Genomic DNA, 22,024 nt, shown 5'->3' on the forward strand with positions numbered 1-22,024 from the left:
TGCCTCCCGGACGCCTCCCTGGTGAGGTGTTCCGGGCACGTCCCACCGGGAGGAGACCCTGGGGACGCCCAAGACACACTGGAGAGACTACGTCTCTCGGCTTGCCTGGGAACGCCTCGGGATCCCCTCGGAAGAGCTGGAGGAAGTGGCTGTGGAGAGGGAAGTCTGGGCCTCCCTGCTGAAGCTACTGCCCCCGCGACCTGACCTCGGATCAGCGGAAGACAATGGATGGATGGTGGTAGAGAAAATTTTATTCCTTGAATCCCTTGAATTGGTATAGCTGTGAGAGGCAGGGTACATCTTGGAGTGGTCTCCAGCCAATCACAGGGCACGTATAAACAAACAACCATTTACAGTCACATTCACACAAAATGACAATTTAAAGTCTTCAATGAACCAAACATGGATGCATGTTTTTGGAATGTGGGAGAACGCCAGTTTCGACCCTGAAACAACACAGGAACACAGGTCGTATTCATTGCTACATGCTGATCCTCATGTTTAAGTTAATATTGATGAATGCTGTTATCATTCATTAACGCCAGGGTTCGCACTGCCCATATTCCACCTCGCCAGTGGCTAATTGAAACAGGATGTGGCGAAGCGAATGTTGTCCACGTTAGCCACGCTGGTGAATCAAATTCACCTGCATTAAAAGCCCTTCCTGATAAAAGTTAAAAGTGAGCGAGCTCATTCTGCCGTGTATGAGCGGTGTTAGTGGTTTAGTTTCCCCCCATTTGTAAAATGGTGCAATCTGCCATCCAGCCGCTGCTCGCTATAAGCAGTCAGGCTCACGGGCTGTCCCAGCTGCAGGAAGCGGCGCATCGGGGAAGACAAGACCTGATGCCTCTTGGCACCGAATTGAAGCATGCATACTACAGGTCATTTGGGGTCCTAAGGCAGACATAGTGACGCCCCCACCCTCCTTTTGTAATTTAGACCACTTTGTCCTGCTTTTGAAATCTGTAACAATTATCTGACAGCTAAAGTTATCCATCCATCCATCCATTTTCTGTACTGCTTATCCTCAATAGGGTCGCGGGCGTGCTGGAGCCTATCCCAGCAGACTGTCGCCAGCCTATTGCAACCATTTGCAATCACATTTACACCTACGGGCAATTTAGAGTTTTCAATCAACCTACCATGCATGTTTTTGGGATGTGGGAGGGGACTGGAGTACCCGGAGAAAACCCACACAAGCTCGGGCAGAACATGCAAACTCCACACAGGTGGGGCCGGATTTGAACACCGGTCCTCAGAACTGTGAGGCAGATGTGCTAACCAGTATCCCACCGTGACGCTCAGCTAAAGTTAGTCTACTAATATTTACCAAAGATTTAGAATATGAACGTTCAACTAAAGTTTAAATTTGGGAAATTCCCTTAAGATCCCTCATTTAACATAGTTTACCATGGGCAGCACGGTGGGCGACTGGTTAGAGCGTCAGCCTCACAGTTCTGAGGACCCGGGTTCAATCCACAGCCCCGTCTGTGTGGAGTTTGCATGTTCTCCCCGTGCCTGCGTGGGTTTTCTCCGGGCACTCCGGTTTCCTCCCACATCCGAAAGAAAAACATACATTAATTGGAGACTCTAAATTGCCCGTAGGTGTGACTGTGAGTGCGACTGGTTGTTTGTTTGTATGTGCCCTGCGACTGGCTGGCAACCAGTTCAGGGTGTACCCCGCCTCCTGCCCGATGACAACTGGGATAGGCTCAAGCACGCCCGCGACCCTAGTGAGGAGAAGCGGCACAGAAAATGGATGGATGGATAGTTTACCATTTCAACTGCTTTTGTACTCACATCTTGGTGATGAAAAGCGTCGCTCGTGTCACTCTCCATTTGATCTCTGTACTCGGCTGACAGAGAGCAGTGCTACTGCTACTGACAAGAGCATCATTATACAGTATTACATTTTTACAAGGCATGAAGTTAACTCAAGAAGTCAATATTCTACTGTGATGGAACATTTTTGTTTTTACAATTCTTATCAATTCATCATAACATTTACATGCCCTACAGGAAAGAGTTATTTGTTGGCTGTATCCAGTGTTGTGTTTGTAACACGATAGAATAATGTATTTCTTGTGTTCAGTTCATAATGCCCACAATAAACCTCCTCCTGAAAAGCCGCATGCTAAATCGCAATCTTTGTTTAGAAGAAACACCAAAAAAAACAATCTCGCAATTAGAGTATTTTCCCGAAGTCGTTCAGCCGCAAACCTGATTGATGACTAGGTATTTTTAATTGGGCCCACACCGTTAAAGCTTAATGGCGTGCCTGTGACGAGGACTGGCAAAGTGTGACTAAAGGTTTAGCCACATAAACACACGTGATGTTGTGGCTAACTACAAACAAGTGTGGCTAGAAGATTTGTATACTGTTTAGCCACATTGGCTAAGAGGTTTTATGACCCAGTAATAATATAAAATAAACATAATAACATAAAATAATAATAATATATATTATTAATATAGCATCATGGTGTCTCTCTCACCTCTTGGAGTTGAAGTGCTGAGGCTCCCTGTAAGGAACAGGCATTAATGTCTTGTGGGAGGAACGCAGAGGCGGTGGTGGGGGGCCCATGGGGGCCCACCGCTGCGGGTTGGGGGTGCCGTGCAGCCCCTGAGGGACGGGCGGGCTGTCCCAGCGCCAACCCGTGCGAGGGGAGGGTCGGTAGCCCGCGGCCAAAGGCTCAGCTTCAGGCTTCTGCTCCATGGTCTTCATCTCGTGCTCCTCTGTGCAGCCCCTGAAACAGTCACAAACACACGGCAACTCACTCATGTTCATAAGCTTTCCACTCAAATCCATTTGCTTCTCTTTCAATAAAGAACAGCACTGCATATTAAAACTCTCTGTCATGTGCTCATAGCACACTGTTGACAGCAGACACATAATGGCAGCCACTAATGAGCTCTCCTGACACTGACAGGTGCAGAATGAGAGGAGAGGAAACCGATTATTGGTACCGCAGGACTCCATCTCCCCTACTGAGAGACAGAGGTCAAGTATGTACGTGTAAATTGCGGTCCAATCAAATCAAAGGGCTCTTTATACTAGGCCTCGGTATATACAGTAGATTTTCTACTGTATGTGGTCATTGTCACAATGAGATTAGTGCAAACTTTATTAAACAACAAAGTCAAATCTTAAATGAAAAGTGGCTGAAATTTATTCTCATCAAAAATAGTGACCATACTGTCAAAAGCTCCCATGTCGGGTGCACACACACAAAAAATGCCCCCCAGCCTCAACAATATCTTAATATCAGTCCGATTAGAGCAGACTCAAGTCAAACCTTAAATGAACAGTGGCTGACATTTATACTCATCAATAATAGTGAACATACTGTCAGATCTCCCAAGTAGCGGGTGTACATCTTAATTGCTTCCCATCTTTATTTCAATCAGATGAGAGCAGATTTTTATTAATAACTACTAAGGTAAAATGTTAAATGAAAAGTATCGGACCTTTATTCTAAGCATTAAAAGGGAACAAACAGTACTGTCAGAGCTCCTACGTAGCAGTTGTAAATCTCAACAAAAAGATCCCCAATTTAAACGCATCACAGATTAATCCAGACTTTATTAAAAGCAAAAGTCATCAATAATAGTGAATATAGTGTCAAAGCTCCAATGTAGCAGGTGTATATTTCAACAAAAATCTCCCGCAGGTTAAATGCTTACCATCTTTATTTCAATCAAATTAGTGCAGACTTTATAAAAACAGAAAAGTAAATGTATATTTCTATGTAGTGGCTGTACATCTAGACAAAAAAGGTGCCCGAGCTTTAACATTTGTCATGGTTATTTCATTCATAGATTATATAATAGCTGAGTAAATGGCATCTATTATTCATAGATGGTTTAGGACCAGAGAAGACATTACTCTCAACTCGAGGGTTTAGTTGAACAACAAGACACACTAACTCACCTACCAAGCTTTGTCATTGAAGCTATTTTGATTGTAGATATATCTTTTTAAAAAAAGATAAAGAATAATGTTAATTGTGTGAAATCCTTTTAATTTTAATTGCTGATTCATAGTGCCTTGAAGCGTCTAGGCATTTTCTATGTGCTTATCCTCATTAGGGTCACAGGTGAGCTGGAAACTATCCTAGCTGACTTTGGGCAACCCGAACTCGTCGCCAGCAAATCACAGAGCACGTATAGACAAATGACCATTCGCACACACTCCACTGGACAATTTACAGTCTTTGATGAATCTAACATGCATGTTTTTCAATTTGGCACGAGGTACTCAGCGAAAACCCTCACAAGCAAGGGGCGAACATGCAAACTCAACACACGAAGGCCTGAGCCAAGGTTCGAACGAGGGACCTCTCGACGAAAGGCAGAAGTGCTCACTACTACAACACTTTGCTGTTGCCTGAAAGTACAGTTGTGCCTTGTGACGCGAGTGACCCAATTAATGATTTTTTTTTTTTAGATGCGAGCCGACAAGCTTTGATTTACGAGCGCAAACTTGAGACACGAGCGCTGTATGGTGACAGGGGACTCAACTCACTTTACAACAAAAAACTATAAAATCCTTTCAGAATCGATTATCCTATAGATATTTCATCGAGGGCGGCATGGTGGGCGACTGGTTAGCACATCTGCTTCACAATTCTGAGGACCCGGGTACAAATCCGGCCTCGCTGGTGTGGAGTTTGCATGTTCTCTCCGTGACTGTATGAGTTTTCGCCGGGTACTCCGGTTTCCTCCCTCATTCCAAAAACATGCATGGTAGGTTAACTGAAGACTTTAAATTGCCCGTAGGTGTGAATTTGAGTGTGAATGGTTGGTTGTTTGTTTATATGTGCCCTGCAATTGGCTGGCGACCAGTTCAGGGTATACGCCGCCTCTCGCCCACAGTCTGCTGGAATAGACGTCAGCACGCCCGCGACCCTATTGAGGATAAGCGGTACGGAAGATGAATGAATATTTCATCGAGTACTTAAGTAATTTCCCCGCCCCAGCAACATTTCAGCAGAAAGCATTAGTAAATATTCTTAAAAAAATATTTTTTTTAAAAAAGGCTTCAAGCTGTTTATTGGCACTCTCAACTACTGCCAAACTAAACATAAAACATAAGGTTAATTCTTCACATTCCATTTCATTATATTACTTTGTTTTTATAAAGTACAATATTATAGAGTACCTTTTACATTCAAGATGATTTGAGATGTGAGTGTTTTGAGTTACGAGTATAGCCATGGAACAAATTAAACGCGTATCTTAAGGCACCACTGTATTGAAGCAAAATGGAGTGCACTACTCAGCTGCAACAGCAGAGGCGCTGTTGATTCAGTCTCAACCAGTTTACTTTCTGACCAAGAACAGGATGACGTCAGCTATGCAAAGTTGAGCGACATCCGACCTGTGCTGTAAAGAAAAAAAAAGATCATTGTGCAATTGTGTGGAAAAAATTTCAGGAAATGTATGGTATAACGGACTGCTGACCTGACAAAACGAGGTTTTCAACAAGACTTTTGAGTGAAAAAGCATTTTTGTTCTGTTCTGACCAAACGTTGCAGTTTCTTTATGCAGATATGATCCAAATAATTCTAAAACCGATACATTTAAATCCCACTTGGCACAACAAGTGATTTACATCTGTTGTATTTGGCTGGATACATTTTGCTCAGGTGAATCCAGGTGTTTGGTTACGTTAAGCCTTCTAATATGCATCATGCAAATTCAATTTAAATTCCATACAATATACTACATAAAGAGAAATGACTTAGAAGACATCTATCTAACATTGTTGTATTTCGCTTTCTTGCTTTGTCAAAGTAGTCGGTACATACCCAAAGCTCCGACACATGCACACACGGAGGGTTTCTTCCCACGCAGCTGGCACTCCCTCAACGTGCACGCAAGGTTATAGCCACTATCGCCATCTATCACACCTTTTCTTCCGCCGTATCCGTCAGTCTCCGAAACCGAGGCTTAGCGGAGGCAAGTCCTGCTCTCCTCTCTATATCCATTCCGCCCACTCCCTTTCACACTCGTTCTGCTCCGTTGAGACATGTTGTCCTCCTCTCGGCGGGCGCCGCCTTCCTCTCACTTTATCCCTCCCTCTTTTCCCGCAAAGCATTTTTAATTAATCACATCCACTCGCTCGAATTATTTATTTATTTTTAGTTGCCTTTTCCCCCTCCCTCCTGTGGATTCAAGGCCTTAATCTCATGCAATCGGCTTGCCTGGCACATAACTCCAAATGCGCAGGAGAACAGACAGAAAGAGAGGAAGGGGGACCAGTGAAATACAAGGCTCTTAATTACTAGCTGTACCAATGCCACAAAGTGTGTGTGTTTTTGTGTGTGTGTGCGTGTTTTAAGGGTTGAAACCTGGTGTAATTAAATGGCCTTTAACATTAAAGTAATGTGATCGCAATGACTGTAGTTGAGTCGCGCTCTCTCTCACTCACACACACACACACACACACACACACACACACACAGACATGCTCAAACAAGCCATTACTTCAACCTGCAACTACTTTATCCCATGACATGAGACGTTACTCATTATATATATTCATATTTTATATAAATAACATGCTTGCTGGTAGAAAAGAGATGATTCACTTGAAAAAAAAATAGAAAACCAAAGGTGAAAAAAAAGGAATGTTAAATGCAGTCATTTTTTTGCTGCTTTCTCTCCACATGTCTTAGTTTGTTGCTGTGTGCTCGCTTCCTCTTTTCGCACCCTCCCACACAAAATTCTGCCCACCATCTCAGCCGTGCTTTTGTGTGCTTGCAACAAGCGTAGTGAATGGGCATTTGAATGAATGGCACTAAAAGTGGGTGATCAATATTATTTCTGATAGGCATTTTGGCGCAGGAATGTGCAACTGTGGACTGACATGAAATCAGACTAACTTTTACTATTAGGTCAATTAGGATTACTAAAATTATGTATATTTGCTAAATTACAAAATAAGGAGAATGATTTATTGAAGACAATTTTTCAGTATTTTCTTCAGTAAGATTACTATACTTTTAAACAATTTGGAAAAACCAGCTGATGAAATAATTTCTTTGGAAATTTCTGACAAGATTACTGACAACATTTGAGCTCATTAGAGACACACCTGTGGATGTATTCTAACTCGACACACATGTAACACACTGCTTATCTGTGTAAATTATGGGCAAGTCAAAAGAAATCACCCAAGATATCAGGAAGATAATTGTGGAATTGCACAAGTTCTTGGCTGCAGTTTCCAGATGTCTGAAGGTGCCACGTTCATCTGTTCAAACAGATATACGGAGAAGTATGAACACCATGGGAATGTCCAGTCATCATACCGCGCTGGAACGAGATAGGTTCTGTGTCCCAGAGATGAACGTTCTTTGGTCCGAAATGTGCATATTAACCCAAGAACAGAAGCATAAGACCTTGCAAAGATGCTGGCTGAAGGTGGTAAGTGTGTGTCATTATCTACAGCAAGACAAGTACTGTACCGATATGAACTGAAAGGCCACTCAGCCAGGAAGAAGCCATTACTCCAAAAGAAAACAAAAAGGAAGCCAGATTACAGTTTGAAAATGCACACAGGGACAAAGACCTTAATTTTGGAGACATGTCCTGCGGTCTGACAAGACTAAAATTTAACTGTTTGGCCATATGAGCCTCGTTAAAAAGGGCTTATCTCACCGGTGGACAGGTCACCGTGACTGCAGAGGCTGATCAGTTGTTAGCGACTCTGGGACCTGGGAGACCAAAATATTGCTTGTGCTCTCTCCAGGAAGATATCTGAGAGACTTCTCCAAACAGCGTGACAACCAATTCACTCGGTAGTCGCTGATATAGGCCTTTATACAGTATATATTCTTGAAATAAATATATAATGTATATTGTGTGTGTATGTGTGTGCGTGCTCCGGGCTCAGCTGGCAGAGCACGGACACCGGGACAGTCCTCTTATGAGGAAAACGCTTTAACGTTTTTTTTAAGCCAAAATATTGAGGCGATCATTCAAATATTTTTAGAGGTTGAAGAAGAGATGAGTAGAGATGTCCACATAAATTTTGGTGACAATTGATCGCTTTTGTGACATTAAGTGCTGTCAAGCTTTTTCTCTATATAAGCGCAGAGGAAAATGCTTTACCGGCCATAAAATCCAAAATATTGTTGTGACCGTTCTGATATTGTCAGAGGTTGTTGAAGTGGCCACAAGTATAGATGCCCACATAAATTTTGGAGACGATTGATTGCATGTCTAACATTTTTTAGTTGATAATCAACATTAATATTGAAAATTGTGGGTGGTAAGTATTATTTACTGGACAGGGGGAGAATATAAAAACAGTTATGCACAGTAACTTCAGCTGTCAGATAATTATAGCAGATTTAAAAAGCAGGAAAAATTTGGCCCAAATGACACGCAGTACATACCCTTTGTCAAAATTTAACTTAAGTAAAACATTTGAGTTCTGTGGCTGTGAAAGGACAGGTTCGAATGAGGTGAAATAGGGTCTAAGTTAGGAGCAAAAAGGGGGAAACTTGTAAGCCTGAGAACACCATCCCAACTTTGAAATACAGGGCTGGCATGATCATGTTTTGCAGTTGTTTTACTAAAGGAGGGACTGGTGTGCTTCACAAAATAGATGGCATCATGACAAAAGAATATGTCAAAGTACTGAAGCAACATCTCAAGTCATCAGCCAGGAAGGTATAGCTTGGGTGCAAAAGGGCCTTCTACACAGACAATGAGCCGAAGCAGACTGCCAAACTGGTTACAAAGTGGCTTAAGGATAACCAAGTCGATGTTTTGGAGTGGTCATCGCTAATCACTGATCTCAGTCATACTAAAACTTCATGGGCGGACCAGATAAGGCATGTGGAAGCAAGGAGGCATACAAACCTGGCTTAATTACCTCTGGGTTTCAGTCTGGATGCCGCACAGTACCATGCTGCCTCCCACAGGTTAGACTCTGTACTACGACAGGTATTTGGTTTGGGGGGTAGAAGAATCGCGATTGTCGGTGGAAATATGGTTGTGTGTGGGTTATCTCGTATACACCAGACACTATAAGAGCAGGTAGAATACATGCAGCTTTTTCCACATCAGTATGTGTGTAACCCGCTTTAGAACCAATAGAACCTCTGCTGCTGGCACTCCATTTTGGCAATTCAAAACAAACAAAATTATGATTATTATGCTCAACCCTAGTTAAACTATTCACAGTTTATATTTTACAACAGCAGAAAGAAAATGGCAGACGTGCACGTTACGCACCTCCGCGGCCCGCCCTCTTCGTATGGGGGGATGATGACCACTTTGACCGTGACCGACGTCCTCAGCAGGTCAATCATCTGCTCGTGAGTTAGCGTCACCGCGGCGACCTTGCAGATCTCCACCAGGCGGCTGCCCTGCCTCAGGCCCGCCTGCCAGGCAAACCCGTACTCCTCCACCTGCACGGCAACACAAACCACCACTAAGTAAATGTATCTTTATTTGCCAAGTATGTCCAGAAAACACACAAGGAATTTGTCTCCGGTAGTTGGAGCCGCTCTAGTACGACAACAGACAGTCAATTGACAGAGAACACTTTTGAGACATAAAGACATTGACAAAAAAAAACAGTCACTGAGCAATAAAGGGTTAATAGTGTGGAATCTTAACAAGCAAACGTGTCAGTTGATGGTACCTCGGCCACAGTGCCGTCCAAGCGCACGTGGAAGCCCAGTTGACCCAGTCCGTTTCTCCTCAGTGTCATATCCACTGTCTCACATCCCACAGTTAGTGACTGAAAACAAAAGGGGAAGCATGTCAAGACATATATATTATGAAAAGAAGCAGGACATCTGAATACAAGTAGACTTGACACCAGGGGTGGGCAAACGTTTTGGCTCAGGGGCCACATTGACTTATAAAATTCGACAGGCGGGCCAACCGAGGACCAGATGCTTACATATAAAAAAATAAACAAACAAACAAACATAAAGGCATTGTAGTGTTAATACCTAGATTTACTTTTAATGGCAACAGTGTTGTTTTGTTGATCACCATGTTTTTGCCAGTGCATCAAATTCTGGTGTTAGTTTTATTGTGGCAATTCTCAAGTGTTGATCACTCAGCTGCGATCTGTAGGATGTTTTGTTGGTGTTCATCACACAAAAGTGTGTTCACACACATATGTAGAGCATAACACCACCAGCATCCTCTGTGCCATCTTCTGGATTTTTGGAAATTTATCTGCGCTTAATGAACCATAAAACTCATCCAGTTTGTGAGTTGAACTCTCTTTTAAGACAGTATCACATTGGAGATCAATCAGTTCCACCTGCAGCTCCCGTGGCGCTGTTTCAGGGTCTTGTGTGACTGAATCTTGGATGGCAGTTTGTCAGATAAAGGTGTTTTGCTGAGCCTGCAAGCTTGATTGTAACCGGTGAGCCATATAGCAGTATATTCCTCTAAAACCGCAATGGTTTCTTAACAAATTAGCTATACAGCCTTTGACGGACTTCAGTGAAAAAGTATTCAGTCGTCCATTCTATATTAAACACTCGGCACTCACTGTCGATTTTTATTTTCTTTGGCCCACTCATGATTGAGGAAGGGTTCAGAGCAGTAGCAGAGTAAAAACAGAACAGCCCAAGTCAAGTCAATGTGCCGAGCTGGTGGAACCACTGGGCATTACGGCACAACCTGGTGGAACCACTCGGCATTACAGGACAAGACGTCATCGATCGGCTCCGCAAAAGTCATTTACTCCGCGTCACCCTCGCATATGAATCCAAGCGTTCGTTTATTTCTATCCTTGTCACGTGTCTTGTGGCGTAGTACTGTAACTATCTGACGGCCAATAAAGTTTTTTCAATCTTCTTGGTGAAAAAACACGCCGTCGGAGTGGGACTATTTGCGGTGACTCAGACAAACAATTATTAACAAGTTATTTGCAGACTGGGCACAACTGAATTACGTCGTTCGGAACGTCATCTAAATGCTTCAACACAACAAATTTAATCGGGCACCTGAAAAATGTACACGAGGAGGAGCATTCCGCGTTCAAGCAATGCAGCACGGGGGGGGGGAAACGACATCCGTCCATATAGCCGGGACAGTGAGAAAGTTAGAGTAAGCATGTTGTTAACAGTATTTGTTAAAGTAATTGAATTGCAATAAAGTAATTTAATTACAGTAAGTTAGAACCCATTAATTCTGTCAAGATGTAATGTTGATTTGACCCTAAACTTATGTCAGTGGCCAATCCTTGAACGCCCCTTAGAGGTCATTGATGTTTTAACTTTTGTCTAAAATGAGAGAATACTTTAAGATACTCAGTATACAGTACACAAGTATATAAAAAAAATTAACAAGTCATGTAAATTGCGCCATCTTGTGATCGGATATCGGTTTTTCATACTTGCTGATTGGTGATCGGCCCCAAAAAGCCTGATCGTGTAAAGCCTAAATAAGAGTTGTTTTTATACCGTGATACTTTATATTTTCACGCTACTGTTAGATCCTGTCAACAGGATCTAATCTAATCAGCCACAGGATCAGCATGTATTTGCTACTTCTGGGAAGATTAACTAGTTCTGTTTATTTTTCCATATATATTTTTTTAACTTAACAGGCCTGGTACGCAATGTACATTAGCTGGGAGGCTTATTAGCTTTAATCTTTTTACATACTTTTATGTTAATTCAAGGCTAAATTGTTCATTGATGAGTTACTTTATTTGAACATATCAGAGGCTGATTAGCTTTTTGCTATTTACAGTGCTATGCAAAAGTATTGGCCCCATTCACCCAGGGCCAGGTATTTTTTTTCCTCTTAATACACAAAATCACTATTTAAAACAGCATTTTAGGTTCACTTGGGTTATTATTTGTCTGACATTTACATTTGTTCGATGATCTTAAACATTAAAGTAGGGAAACTATGATGCAAAAATAGCAGAATTTGAGAAAGGGGCCAATACTTTTATCTCTGGTAGAGGAATTCCGCAAGAGGTAATTCTTTCACACACAAAAAACCTACAATAAATCAACAATACGTGTCAGCTAAATAAGGTATATACATGCCAAGAATCACTGTTAACACAGAAACAACAACGAAATTTAACGTAACAATAAGGACGTTATTACTGCAAAAACAAAACGGGAAAAAAAAAATCTACATTGCATTTGCCCATCATTTTATGGTCAAAACAATCTTTGAAACTTGTTTTGATGGGTGCAGTTTTGACAGTTATCTTTCAATTAATCCCTAGATGAAAACAGCCTTCCACAATCGCTTACAAGGAGAACACCTGGCCGCCTGATTAAAAGTATCTGTTAATGGACACGATCCTGTGGACTTGAATTCTGAAAAGGCTTTGCAATATTTTTTTAGGAACCTATGTAAAATTCAATGCTCCAGTGAAGAGACGTGTGCCCACCACTGCGAATAGATTCTGATCCTGTGGGAAACACTGAGAGTGGAACATAATGAAAGTCACACAATTATAATACTGCCTGGTCAACCTCCAATTTTATCGAACTTCAAAACACAAAAGTAGGAAATGGGATGATTGTCCATGTTGGTCCAATTCTAAACTACATTACTTCAGGGGATTTTGATTTTGGAGGATTAACGTTATTTATGCTTTCTGTTTATTATTTATTTATTGTCACCGCGGGTCTCCAAAATCCTTGCATCTTTTTCAGGAATAAATAAATAAATACAAAAACACCCTCTTGCTTACCAAACACTCCATCTTTCAAGTCGATATACATTATATTGCTGTCATTTACCATTATGCACCATCATCAACACAACACCACCTCGAAATCTTGTTAAATTGTGAATTTAATATGCTGAAAAAAAACACTAATTTAATACAATGTCCTTAATTAAAATGAAAGGATACCTTGCTGGCTCCAGCCGTCCATGTTGCTAAGACTAAACCCCTCACTCGTTACTGTCTAAAAAACCTCCACACATTCAATCTTAAGGCGATATAATGCCGCACGACCCCCACAAGAGGGGGTGGAGTTTTACAACACTTCTCAGCCAGTTCAAGAGTAATTTTTTTCTCAAGCTATTTTCAACAGTATAAATTGGTTCATAATGCATACAAATAAACAATGTGGGGAGAGACCAAAAGCATCGATTTGTGAAAAAATATGAAACTGACCATATCTGGCCATACGGTGTTTCTGCCTGACATCAAAGTGATGTTAGAAAACCTACTGAATTATTATTAAAACTCCACTGCAACAAAATGCTGAAACAATACTGCATCTTCATCTTTCATTCAGTGTAGACTATATATATGTATTTATCACCAATACTTGCTTTTTACCCCATTATTCTGCTCTAACAAGTACATTTTGTATCTACATGATTTTTCAGGACATCTGGGGTAATAGTCATGTTACACTAACTGTAGTTCCAGCCAAGTTTACAGAAATATTCCTCACCTTCAACCTCTGGACCATTTCCCTGATGTCCTGTGCGCAGCCCTCAGGCACCCGCACGGCAATATGGTCGCCTCTGCCGTAGAAGATCTTCAAGGCCAAGCGCTCAGCAGTCCAGCCGATCACGTCGGCGCAGAAGCAGTTGAACACCACCTCTTTGGTGGAGCAGTCCATCAACAGGATGTATTCGGCAGAAAATCCCAGGGCGCAGGGGAGCTCAGCACCACCGCCACTAAAGTCCTGGGCCAGGACCCTCCATGCGACGGCCCCAGCAGCCCCTAACTCAGCCACGTCTCGTGCTTTTGAGCGCTCACGTTTTTTTGATGCCAGGGAGATGAGGTTGTTCAGTTTGCCGGTGGAGTCCATGGGGGTGCTACTGACGTAGTTCTCGGCCAGGTCGCGCAGGTATTCCTGCCTCGTCCGGGTCGCCATGGTGTGGAACTTCTCAGACTTGTGCGCCGCATTTTCCGCGTTGATGATTTTGGCCAGCAGGAAGTTCCGAAAAGTGTCCAAGTCTCGGAAGGTGACGCTGCTCGGGATGGGTGGGCCAAAAGGAGGCACGTCCTTCATTCTTGTGACAGCAACACTGAGGGAAGAAGAAGGTGGAGAGGTCGAGGTCTCAATATCATAAGCCGTCAAATATTGGCCTCCGTTCTATTAGATGCCGTGACCCCAATAATTGCTAGGTAACATTTGCTTCAATATGATGAATTTCCCCCCCAGGAATTACTGAAGGAAAATCTACATTTAATCAGCCAAAGAGGCCGTAATACAATATAGAATGCTAAATATTATTACAGTGGGCGGTGTCTCAGATATGAATTGAATTTGTTCCGTGACCACACTTGTAATTCAAAACACAAAAGAACACAAACAAATGTGTAAGGTGTTTTTCAAACAGGAAAATAATTACGTAATAACAAAATTAAATAGAATCTAAAGATTATATTTATACCTATTTATAAATACCTTCTAAAGATGGTATGTGTGTGACATGGTCACCGGATGGCAGTACAGACAGTTTCACAACAATTGTAGGTGATTTAGTAAAATGGATTATGTTCGTTGTTTTTCCACAGAAGATAAAGAATATGTGGCTGTGAGTATTGTTATGTTTATTTATTACTATCAAACCATATTTGTGCAAATAAAGGTACACCTATAAATACATTTAAATATCTTATTTTAGAGATTCACTACACACAGATTGCAATATTCCACGATATTATTATCATCATCATTTTGGTGATTACAGCTTACAGCTGACACAATTCTCCAAATTCACCATTTCAAGAAATCGGATACTACAAACATATGAAATAATTAAAATGATTTTTAGTATATAAATAGGTGAGAATAGTAAGAATAAGGTAGGAATTGGCCAACTGAAAAGCATTTCATAGTTTTATAGTACCGGTACATGTTTTTAATGAATCTGTGTCGTACAGTTCCACTTTTTGAACGGAACTACTGAAATTAACTTTATCTGTTAATTCTAATTTATTGAAAAGGCCTCCTCCTAAAAACAATTACCTAATAGATGCCATGTACTCAGTGCAGGTGAGTAAATAAATACTCCCGGCCACTATAAGAGGGAAACATTATACTATAGACCATTGTAGAACATTTTACCTGTAGCAGGTGTTTTCCGAACAGGGGTTGTGTACACGGACAATGACAAAAACGTGCTGGAAGTGTGAGCGAATATTCTGAGGGGTGAACGGCAATGCTCCCGGCTCCTGAAAGATGATAGTGACAATGTCGTTCCCAATGTGCCTCTTTCTTAGAAGCTGAAGAGGAGACAGGACATTAGAAATTAATAACGTGGCGCAAAAATGCAGAATGTTTTCATGACAAACTTCCAGGGGTAGGAAAGGACTTGGAGATGGTTCCCCATACAACAGCTCTTTATGGAATTTGTTTTTCCACTTTCTGTGTTGGCTATTTGTGTCTAGCTGTCTGTGTATGTGACATGGCGCTGCATCCAGGCTGTGTCTGTGGGGCGATGCTTGACAAGCCCCTCTTCCATCTGCTGATGGAAGTGTAAAAGTGGCAATTATGTAATGCAGCCTGTTTGGCTACAGCTATACATAAGCAGGAGCATCCTTTACTCAATAACGCTGCTCTTTTTGAGATTTTTACGACTACACCTTATCTGTATTTTTACATAATTGTTATGGATGATTATATCTGTATATGTCAATAATGACTGTGAGGCTTTGTAGAGCGCTTTGGGCACTGTGATAGTGTAGATAAAGCACTATATAAGTGCAGTCCATTTACCCTTTCCATCAGATTTCCTTTCATTTTCACAATCTAAAATGTTATTTAAAATTTTTATTTAAAGAAAATCTCTACAATCAATTTTTTTCCTCCACTGTTTCAAATGAAACTTTGCAGCATCTCTTCACCCACTGTTGATCATTTTAACATGTCATATGCTACCACCTACAGGTCTGACTGAGTAACGTGAATGTGCTACTGCACTGTGGAAGCCTCTGGATGGAGATATTGTGCCATTTATCCAAGTGGACAGCCGGCTGTTGAAAACGAAAAGCTTGTTTGAACAAAAAAGAAGCAGTCAAAGTGCATTCCTAACGTTTTAAATTGGTAGGCTTCTTTAAGCTTTTTATAAATCATTAAACATGTACAATAAGTACAGTCCAATTATTTTTGAGAATAAGAAGTATAGAGAAAATGGATGGGTAGATGGATAGACTGTGGATAATGATTGACTGTGTTAAGTGCAAAATCAGTTTATAAATTCACCAAGATCCTGTGACTAACTGCAATAATTGACCTATTTCAAACTCAAAATCTTATCAGCTGTAAATAACAACAAAACAAACATGTTTAAAGTGACTGTAGGGGAAGTAATCAAGTAACAGTCATTTGGGAAGATATTAAGCAAGAAAACAAATCCCTTCTCCATTATGCTGTTCAAGCCTGAAGGCTATCAAAATCTATTTTTACACCAAATGGAATTGTTACAAAATAAAATACGAAGAAAAAAGTCCTGGCTGGACCAAGTTCAAAAAGTTAAAGAACCAAGGGGTCACTTGTCACATATACAGTCCTGCCCAGCATTATAGGCACCCATCAAGTTTCAGTACTACCAGTAAATGTGGAATATCTCCTGAAGAAAATGAGTGAAGTGACTAAGTGAAACAAAATTTTTCTATAGAGAACTTTAATTTGATACGAAAGAGCAAATGATGAATAATATTTTAAGGAAAGATAAAACTATAAAATGCAGCTTTTTAGCAATGCACACAAACAGTATGTTTACAGACGGCGCAATGAAGCCTTTAGGGAAAAGAACACCCTGCCAACAAACAAGCATGGTGGAGGATCCATAATGCTGTGAGAGGGCTGCTTTGTTATATTTGATAGTAAAGGCCTTGACTGTTTCACAGGTATCATTAAATAAGAAAACTAACAAGTGCGAAATGTCTTATCCAGTGTAAGAAAACTTGGTTTGAAGCGAAGATCATGGGTCCTCCAGCAAGACAAAGACCCAAAGCACACATCCAAAAGCACACAATAATGGTTGAAAATGAAAAAAATTTACTCTTTTAAAGTGGCCAGTAATGAGTCGTCATCTCAATCCAATTGAAAATCTTTGGGGGGAGCTGAAATCTGCCATTGGGGGAAAAGAACCCTGCAAATGTTCAAGAGGTTGAAGAAATTGGAAACAAAGGAAGAGTGGGAGAAAATACCACTTGAGAAGTACAAAAAGTTTATTGATGGATACAAGAAACGTTTGGAGGTTGTCATTGCTGCCAAAGGGTGTGCAACCAAATATTGAGGAGGGCCATTTTGCTGCACATGCTTTTTCCAGAATTTTTCTTCTCTTTGAAATTACAATATCTAAGTTGAAAAAAAATTCGCTTTGTTAAATTATTTTGGACCTCCACTTAAAAGATATGTTTGGCACATGTCCATTTATTTCTGAAGATATTACACAGGTTATGCAAAAAAATGAAGGGGTGCCAATAATGGTGAGCAGGAATGTAATAAAAACAATGAAAACTGCTATTTAGACATGGAAAGTGTTTGGGCAGCTGCAAAGGATTGTGATAGATGGACATTTTATCTTGACAATGAAACACTACAAACTATTACCTGCTGTGGGTTGTTGGGCATGTACGGCAGCATGGTGGATATGTGGAACATGACCTCATAGCCCTGGTAAGCGGTGTACAGGGAGTGGGTGCCGGTAGAATCGGCTGCAGTAACAAGGAAGCAGTGTAAATTGTTGTTAAATTGTTGAATGATTGCATTAAGGCAATTCTATAAATGTCATTCCAAGGATGATGCCTGCGAAGGGTGTGTTCACTTGTTTCATTGGCTATACTGGTATTTCTTCCGGGTACTCACTCTTTGTGTCGAGCTGTGCGGCGTATTTGCTGAAACCTTTAAGGAGCACCTGCTCGCCCAACAGCTCCAGGAAGGCCGAGAAGGCGGGCGACGCCTCCTCATTGTTGTACATCTCCTCCTCGGTGCTCTGGCCCGCACGGCACAGCAGAACACCCACCTTGTGCTTCTGACTTAACTAGGAAGGCATTCGTGGATAATGTAAATGCTCACGCAGCAAACAAACTGAAAGCATGAAATAAATACAGTGGTGCCTTGAGATGTGAGCTTAATTTATTCTGTGACCATGCTCGTATCTAAAATCATCTTCTCCCATTGAAATGCTATCTGTTCCAGCCCCCCCCCCCCCAAAAAAAACTAAAAACAAAATTGTAATGTGTATTTTAATGAGGAGTAATAGGACTCCATAATATTCCACATTGTAAAAACACAGTAATTACGATTAAATATACTTAAAAATAATTAATTAGTTTTGGTCACACTACATCACTTGTATGCCCATTGTGCTGCTCCTTCTGGTGTGTCCACTTTGGCCACCTGGGGTCTTTACAAGACAGACAGGTGGATAAACTGTTTATTAATAGAGACATCTCAACTCCTCCAGCTCATCAGTATGGAACTAATATTAGTCGTGCAAAGGTAAAGAATTTGACAGTACTGTTATATTGTTGGCGGCACGGTGGCCGACTGGTTAGAGCGTCAGCCTCACAGTTCTGAGGACCCGGGTTCAATCCCCGGCCCCGCCTGTGTGGAGTTTGCATGTTCTCCCCGTGCCTGCGTGGGTGTTCTCCGGGCACTCCAGTTTCCTCCCACATCCCAAAAACATGCATGAATTGGGGACTTTAAATTGCCCGTAGGTGTGAATGTGAGTGCGAATGGTTGTTTGTTTGTTTGCATCTGCCCTGCGATTGGCTGGCAACCAGTTCAGGGTGTACCCCGCCTCCTGCCCGATGGTAGCTGGGATAGGCTCCAGCATGCCCGCGACCCTAGTGAGGAGAAGCGGCTCGGAAAATGGATGGATGTTATATTGTCTGTCTATATTTGTTGCTGCACCGCTTGAGCTGAAGCTGTTGCTTAAAGGGTTACAGCACGGCAACCTAGATTGTATTTAGCATTAAGATAGCTGAATTAAAGGCTAAGCTATGAGTTTGTTTTATTCTTTGTTTTATGTTAAGTTTGATAGTAAACCTCAACGGGTAGTGAAAATAAAGCGCTAGAATAATTATTCACTCATTGTATCTGCCAAACTGTTGCTTGTTGTCAAGCATGTTGAGACACTGCCACCATACAGCGCTCGCAAATCAAAGCAAAAAACAAAAACTAAAAAAAACAGTCGAACGTTCCTCGAAAAACTAGTAAGTGGAGTCACTCGTATCACAAGGCACCGATATATTTACATTGACAAATCTCTGGAGATGCTTGAAGGTTTATTCTTGTCAAGAAAGGAGCAGTTGTTTTAAAAAATGCATTTGCAATTCATCTTCTGCTTAATAAAAGGCCAGATAAAATGGCTAAACATTAATGCTTTTGGTATACTGTACACTCAAGCACAAACACACCACACCCTCAGGCTTGCAGTTCAACCCAATACTGTACTTTGCACTTGAGTGATATAATGGCTTTACACAAACTAATCAAGAACACCATTTGTCTCCTTTTGTTTGATATCAAGTTGGTACGCTTTAGAACATCAGCAGTTGTTACATTGACAGTATTTTGGGGTACACTAACCCCTTGTTCATCCAGCTTAAGAAGTTGCTCCGTGACCTTAGGAGTGCCGACCGCAAGTCTCAAACATGAGACGCTGAATTCAGGGACCACCTGCTCCAGGACCTCCTTGAGGGGCAGGCCACGCACCGTGCCATGCCTCCCTGTCGAGGCCACCCCGTCCTCCAAGATGGACCCTCGCAGTGTCACCAGCTGTGTGCGTAGGAAAGAGTACAGGAAATCACCCTGCATACTTTCATATTTTTCTTATCACACAGAGGAAAAATTTCAGGGACGAGGGAAAAACTCCATTATTACATTCACCTGTTGTCTGGCCTGCAGACTGATGAACTGGAAACAACCTCTTAACCATAAAACAAGATTTAATGAATTATGCGCTTGAGAGTCATAAACTGGGAAAAGTATCAATTAATGGATTAATATATATATATATTTTTTAAAATGTTATTCAAGGGCCAGCCAACATGCTGGTGTAGTGGTAACATTACAAAACATGTAGAGTCCCCTCCAAAAGTATTGGAACGGCAATTGTTTTTGTTGTATACTGAAGACATTTGGGTTTCAGATCAAAAGATGAATATGAGACAAAAGTTCAGAATTCCAGCTTTCATTTCATGGTATTTACATCTAGATATGTTAAACAACTCAGGAGAGAGCACCTTTTGCTTGAAGCCACCCACTTTTCAAGTGAGCAAATTGGAGTATTGGAACATACATTATTAAATTAATTTAAAGTGAATAACATTCAATATTTGGTGGCATAACCCTTACTTGCAATAACTGCATCAAGCCTGCGACCCATTGACTTCACCAGACTTGCATTTTTCATTTGAAATGCTTTTCCAGGCCTTTACTGCAGCCTCTTTCAGTTCTTGTTTTTTCTGGGGGTTTCTCCCTTTCAGTCTCCTTTTCCGGAGGTAAAATGCTCTATTGGGTTAAGGTCCAGTGATTGACATGGCCAATCTAAGACCTTTCACTTTTTTCCCCTGATGAAGTCCTTTGTTGTGTTGGCAGTGTGCTTTGGGTCATTGTCTTGTTGCATGATGAAGCCTCTCCAGATTACTTTGTATCCATTTTTGTTTAAATTGCCAGACAAAATGGTTTGCCAACCTCTAGAGGGCAGGGGTGAAGGGGTGAAGGTATCACAATCCAGTGTTCGAAGAAGACTTCAAAAGAAGAACTATACAGGCCATACCACAAGATGCAAACCACTCATCAGAATCGGAAAAAAGAATCGGAATGGCAGATTGAATTTTGCAAAGAAGAGATGAGCCACAAACATTTTGAAACAAAGATTTCTGGACTGATGAGACCAAGATTAACCTCTACCAAAGTGATGGAAAGGCTGAAGTATGGAGAAAGAAAGGGTCTGCTTATGATCGAAAACACAGAAGGTCCTCCGTGAAGCATGATGGAGGTAATGTTATGGCCTGGGCTTGCATGGCTGCTTCTGGAACGGGCTCATTAGTCATTATTTATGATGTAAGTCATGATGGTAACAGCAGAATTAATTCTGAAGTCTATGTAACCATTTTGTCTGGCAATTTACAGAAAAATGCATCCAAACTAATCGGGAGAAGCTGCATCATGCAACAAGACAATAACCCAAAACAAACTGCCAACACAAAAAAGACTTCATCAGGGGGAAAAAGTGCAAGGTCTTAGATTGACCAAGTTAATCAACAGACCTTAACCCAATAGACCATGCATTTCACCTCCTGAAGAGGAGACTGCAGGGAGAATCCCCCAGAAACAAACAAGAACTGAAAGAGGCTATAGTAAAGGCCTGAAAAAAGCATTTCAAACGAAGAATGCAACAGTCTGGTGAAGTCAATGGGTCGCAGGCTTGATGCAGTTATTGGAAGTAAGGGTTATGCCACCAAATATTAAATGTTATTGACTTTAAGCACTGTGATGGTGTAGATAAAGCGCTACATAAGTGCAGTCCGTTTACTCAGTTCATTGAAGACCCTACATTTTCTTTTTTTTTTTCTTCTTCTGTGAATGTGCGTGATTGCTTGTTTTGTTCTCGTGCCCTGCAATTGGCTGGCAACCGATTCAAGGACCTAAAGTCAGCTGGGATAGGCTCAAACACAACCACGGAACCTAATGAAGACAAGCGCTAAAGAAAATGGATATATTTTTTATGGGATAGTTAGCCAGTTGCCAGCTAGCTGCTAACTTGAGTGCAAACCAGGCATATCTCCACTCTCATTCACTGACTCGCATGTCCTCTCACCAGGCCAAGCCCCACCTACCTTTAAAAGCCACACACCTCAAGCCTCACAGGCATATATAATATATAAATTATACACCCCAAGTAAACAACAAACCCACATGCACCTCACATGCACACGTTGTTGTTTAATAAATGCAAAATCTATTTTCGGCCGATTACTCGATTAAGCGATGCGACAATCAGTAGAATAATTGATTTTTAACGTTTGATAGCTGCAGCCCTAAAATCAATGCTGTCTTTATGGGGACTTGTGGGGACT

The 22,024-nt window shown here is 41.4% G+C and overlaps 1 protein-coding gene across 6 annotated transcripts in view; it reads right to left on the reverse strand.

The window, feature by feature from the left end:
* sipa1l3 (signal-induced proliferation-associated 1 like 3) overlaps nt 1-22,024 on the reverse strand; it is a 111,983-nt gene that overhangs the window by 23,701 nt on the left and 66,258 nt on the right. For all 6 annotated transcript variants that reach the window (XR_009768929.1, XR_009768928.1, XM_061682090.1 and 3 more), the window contains exons 5-12: nt 19,530-19,718; nt 17,802-17,976; nt 17,547-17,650; nt 15,054-15,211; nt 13,425-14,007; nt 9,662-9,760; nt 9,250-9,425; nt 2,496-2,747 (exon numbers count right to left, since the gene is read on the reverse strand). Coding sequence is in view for 4 of the 6 variants with exons in the window: in XM_061682090.1 (XP_061538074.1) it covers nt 2,496-2,747; nt 9,250-9,425; nt 9,662-9,760; nt 13,425-14,007; nt 15,054-15,211; nt 17,547-17,650; nt 17,802-17,976; nt 19,530-19,718 (1,736 nt within the window). In the remaining 2 variants the exon portion in view is untranslated. The remainder of the gene's footprint in view (nt 1-2,495; nt 2,748-9,249; nt 9,426-9,661; nt 9,761-13,424; nt 14,008-15,053; nt 15,212-17,546; nt 17,651-17,801; nt 17,977-19,529; nt 19,719-22,024) is intronic.

Source organism: Phycodurus eques, chromosome 7 (assembly GCF_024500275.1).
Source record: "Phycodurus eques isolate BA_2022a chromosome 7, UOR_Pequ_1.1, whole genome shotgun sequence".
Taxonomy (NCBI): Eukaryota; Metazoa; Chordata; class Actinopteri; order Syngnathiformes; family Syngnathidae; genus Phycodurus; species Phycodurus eques.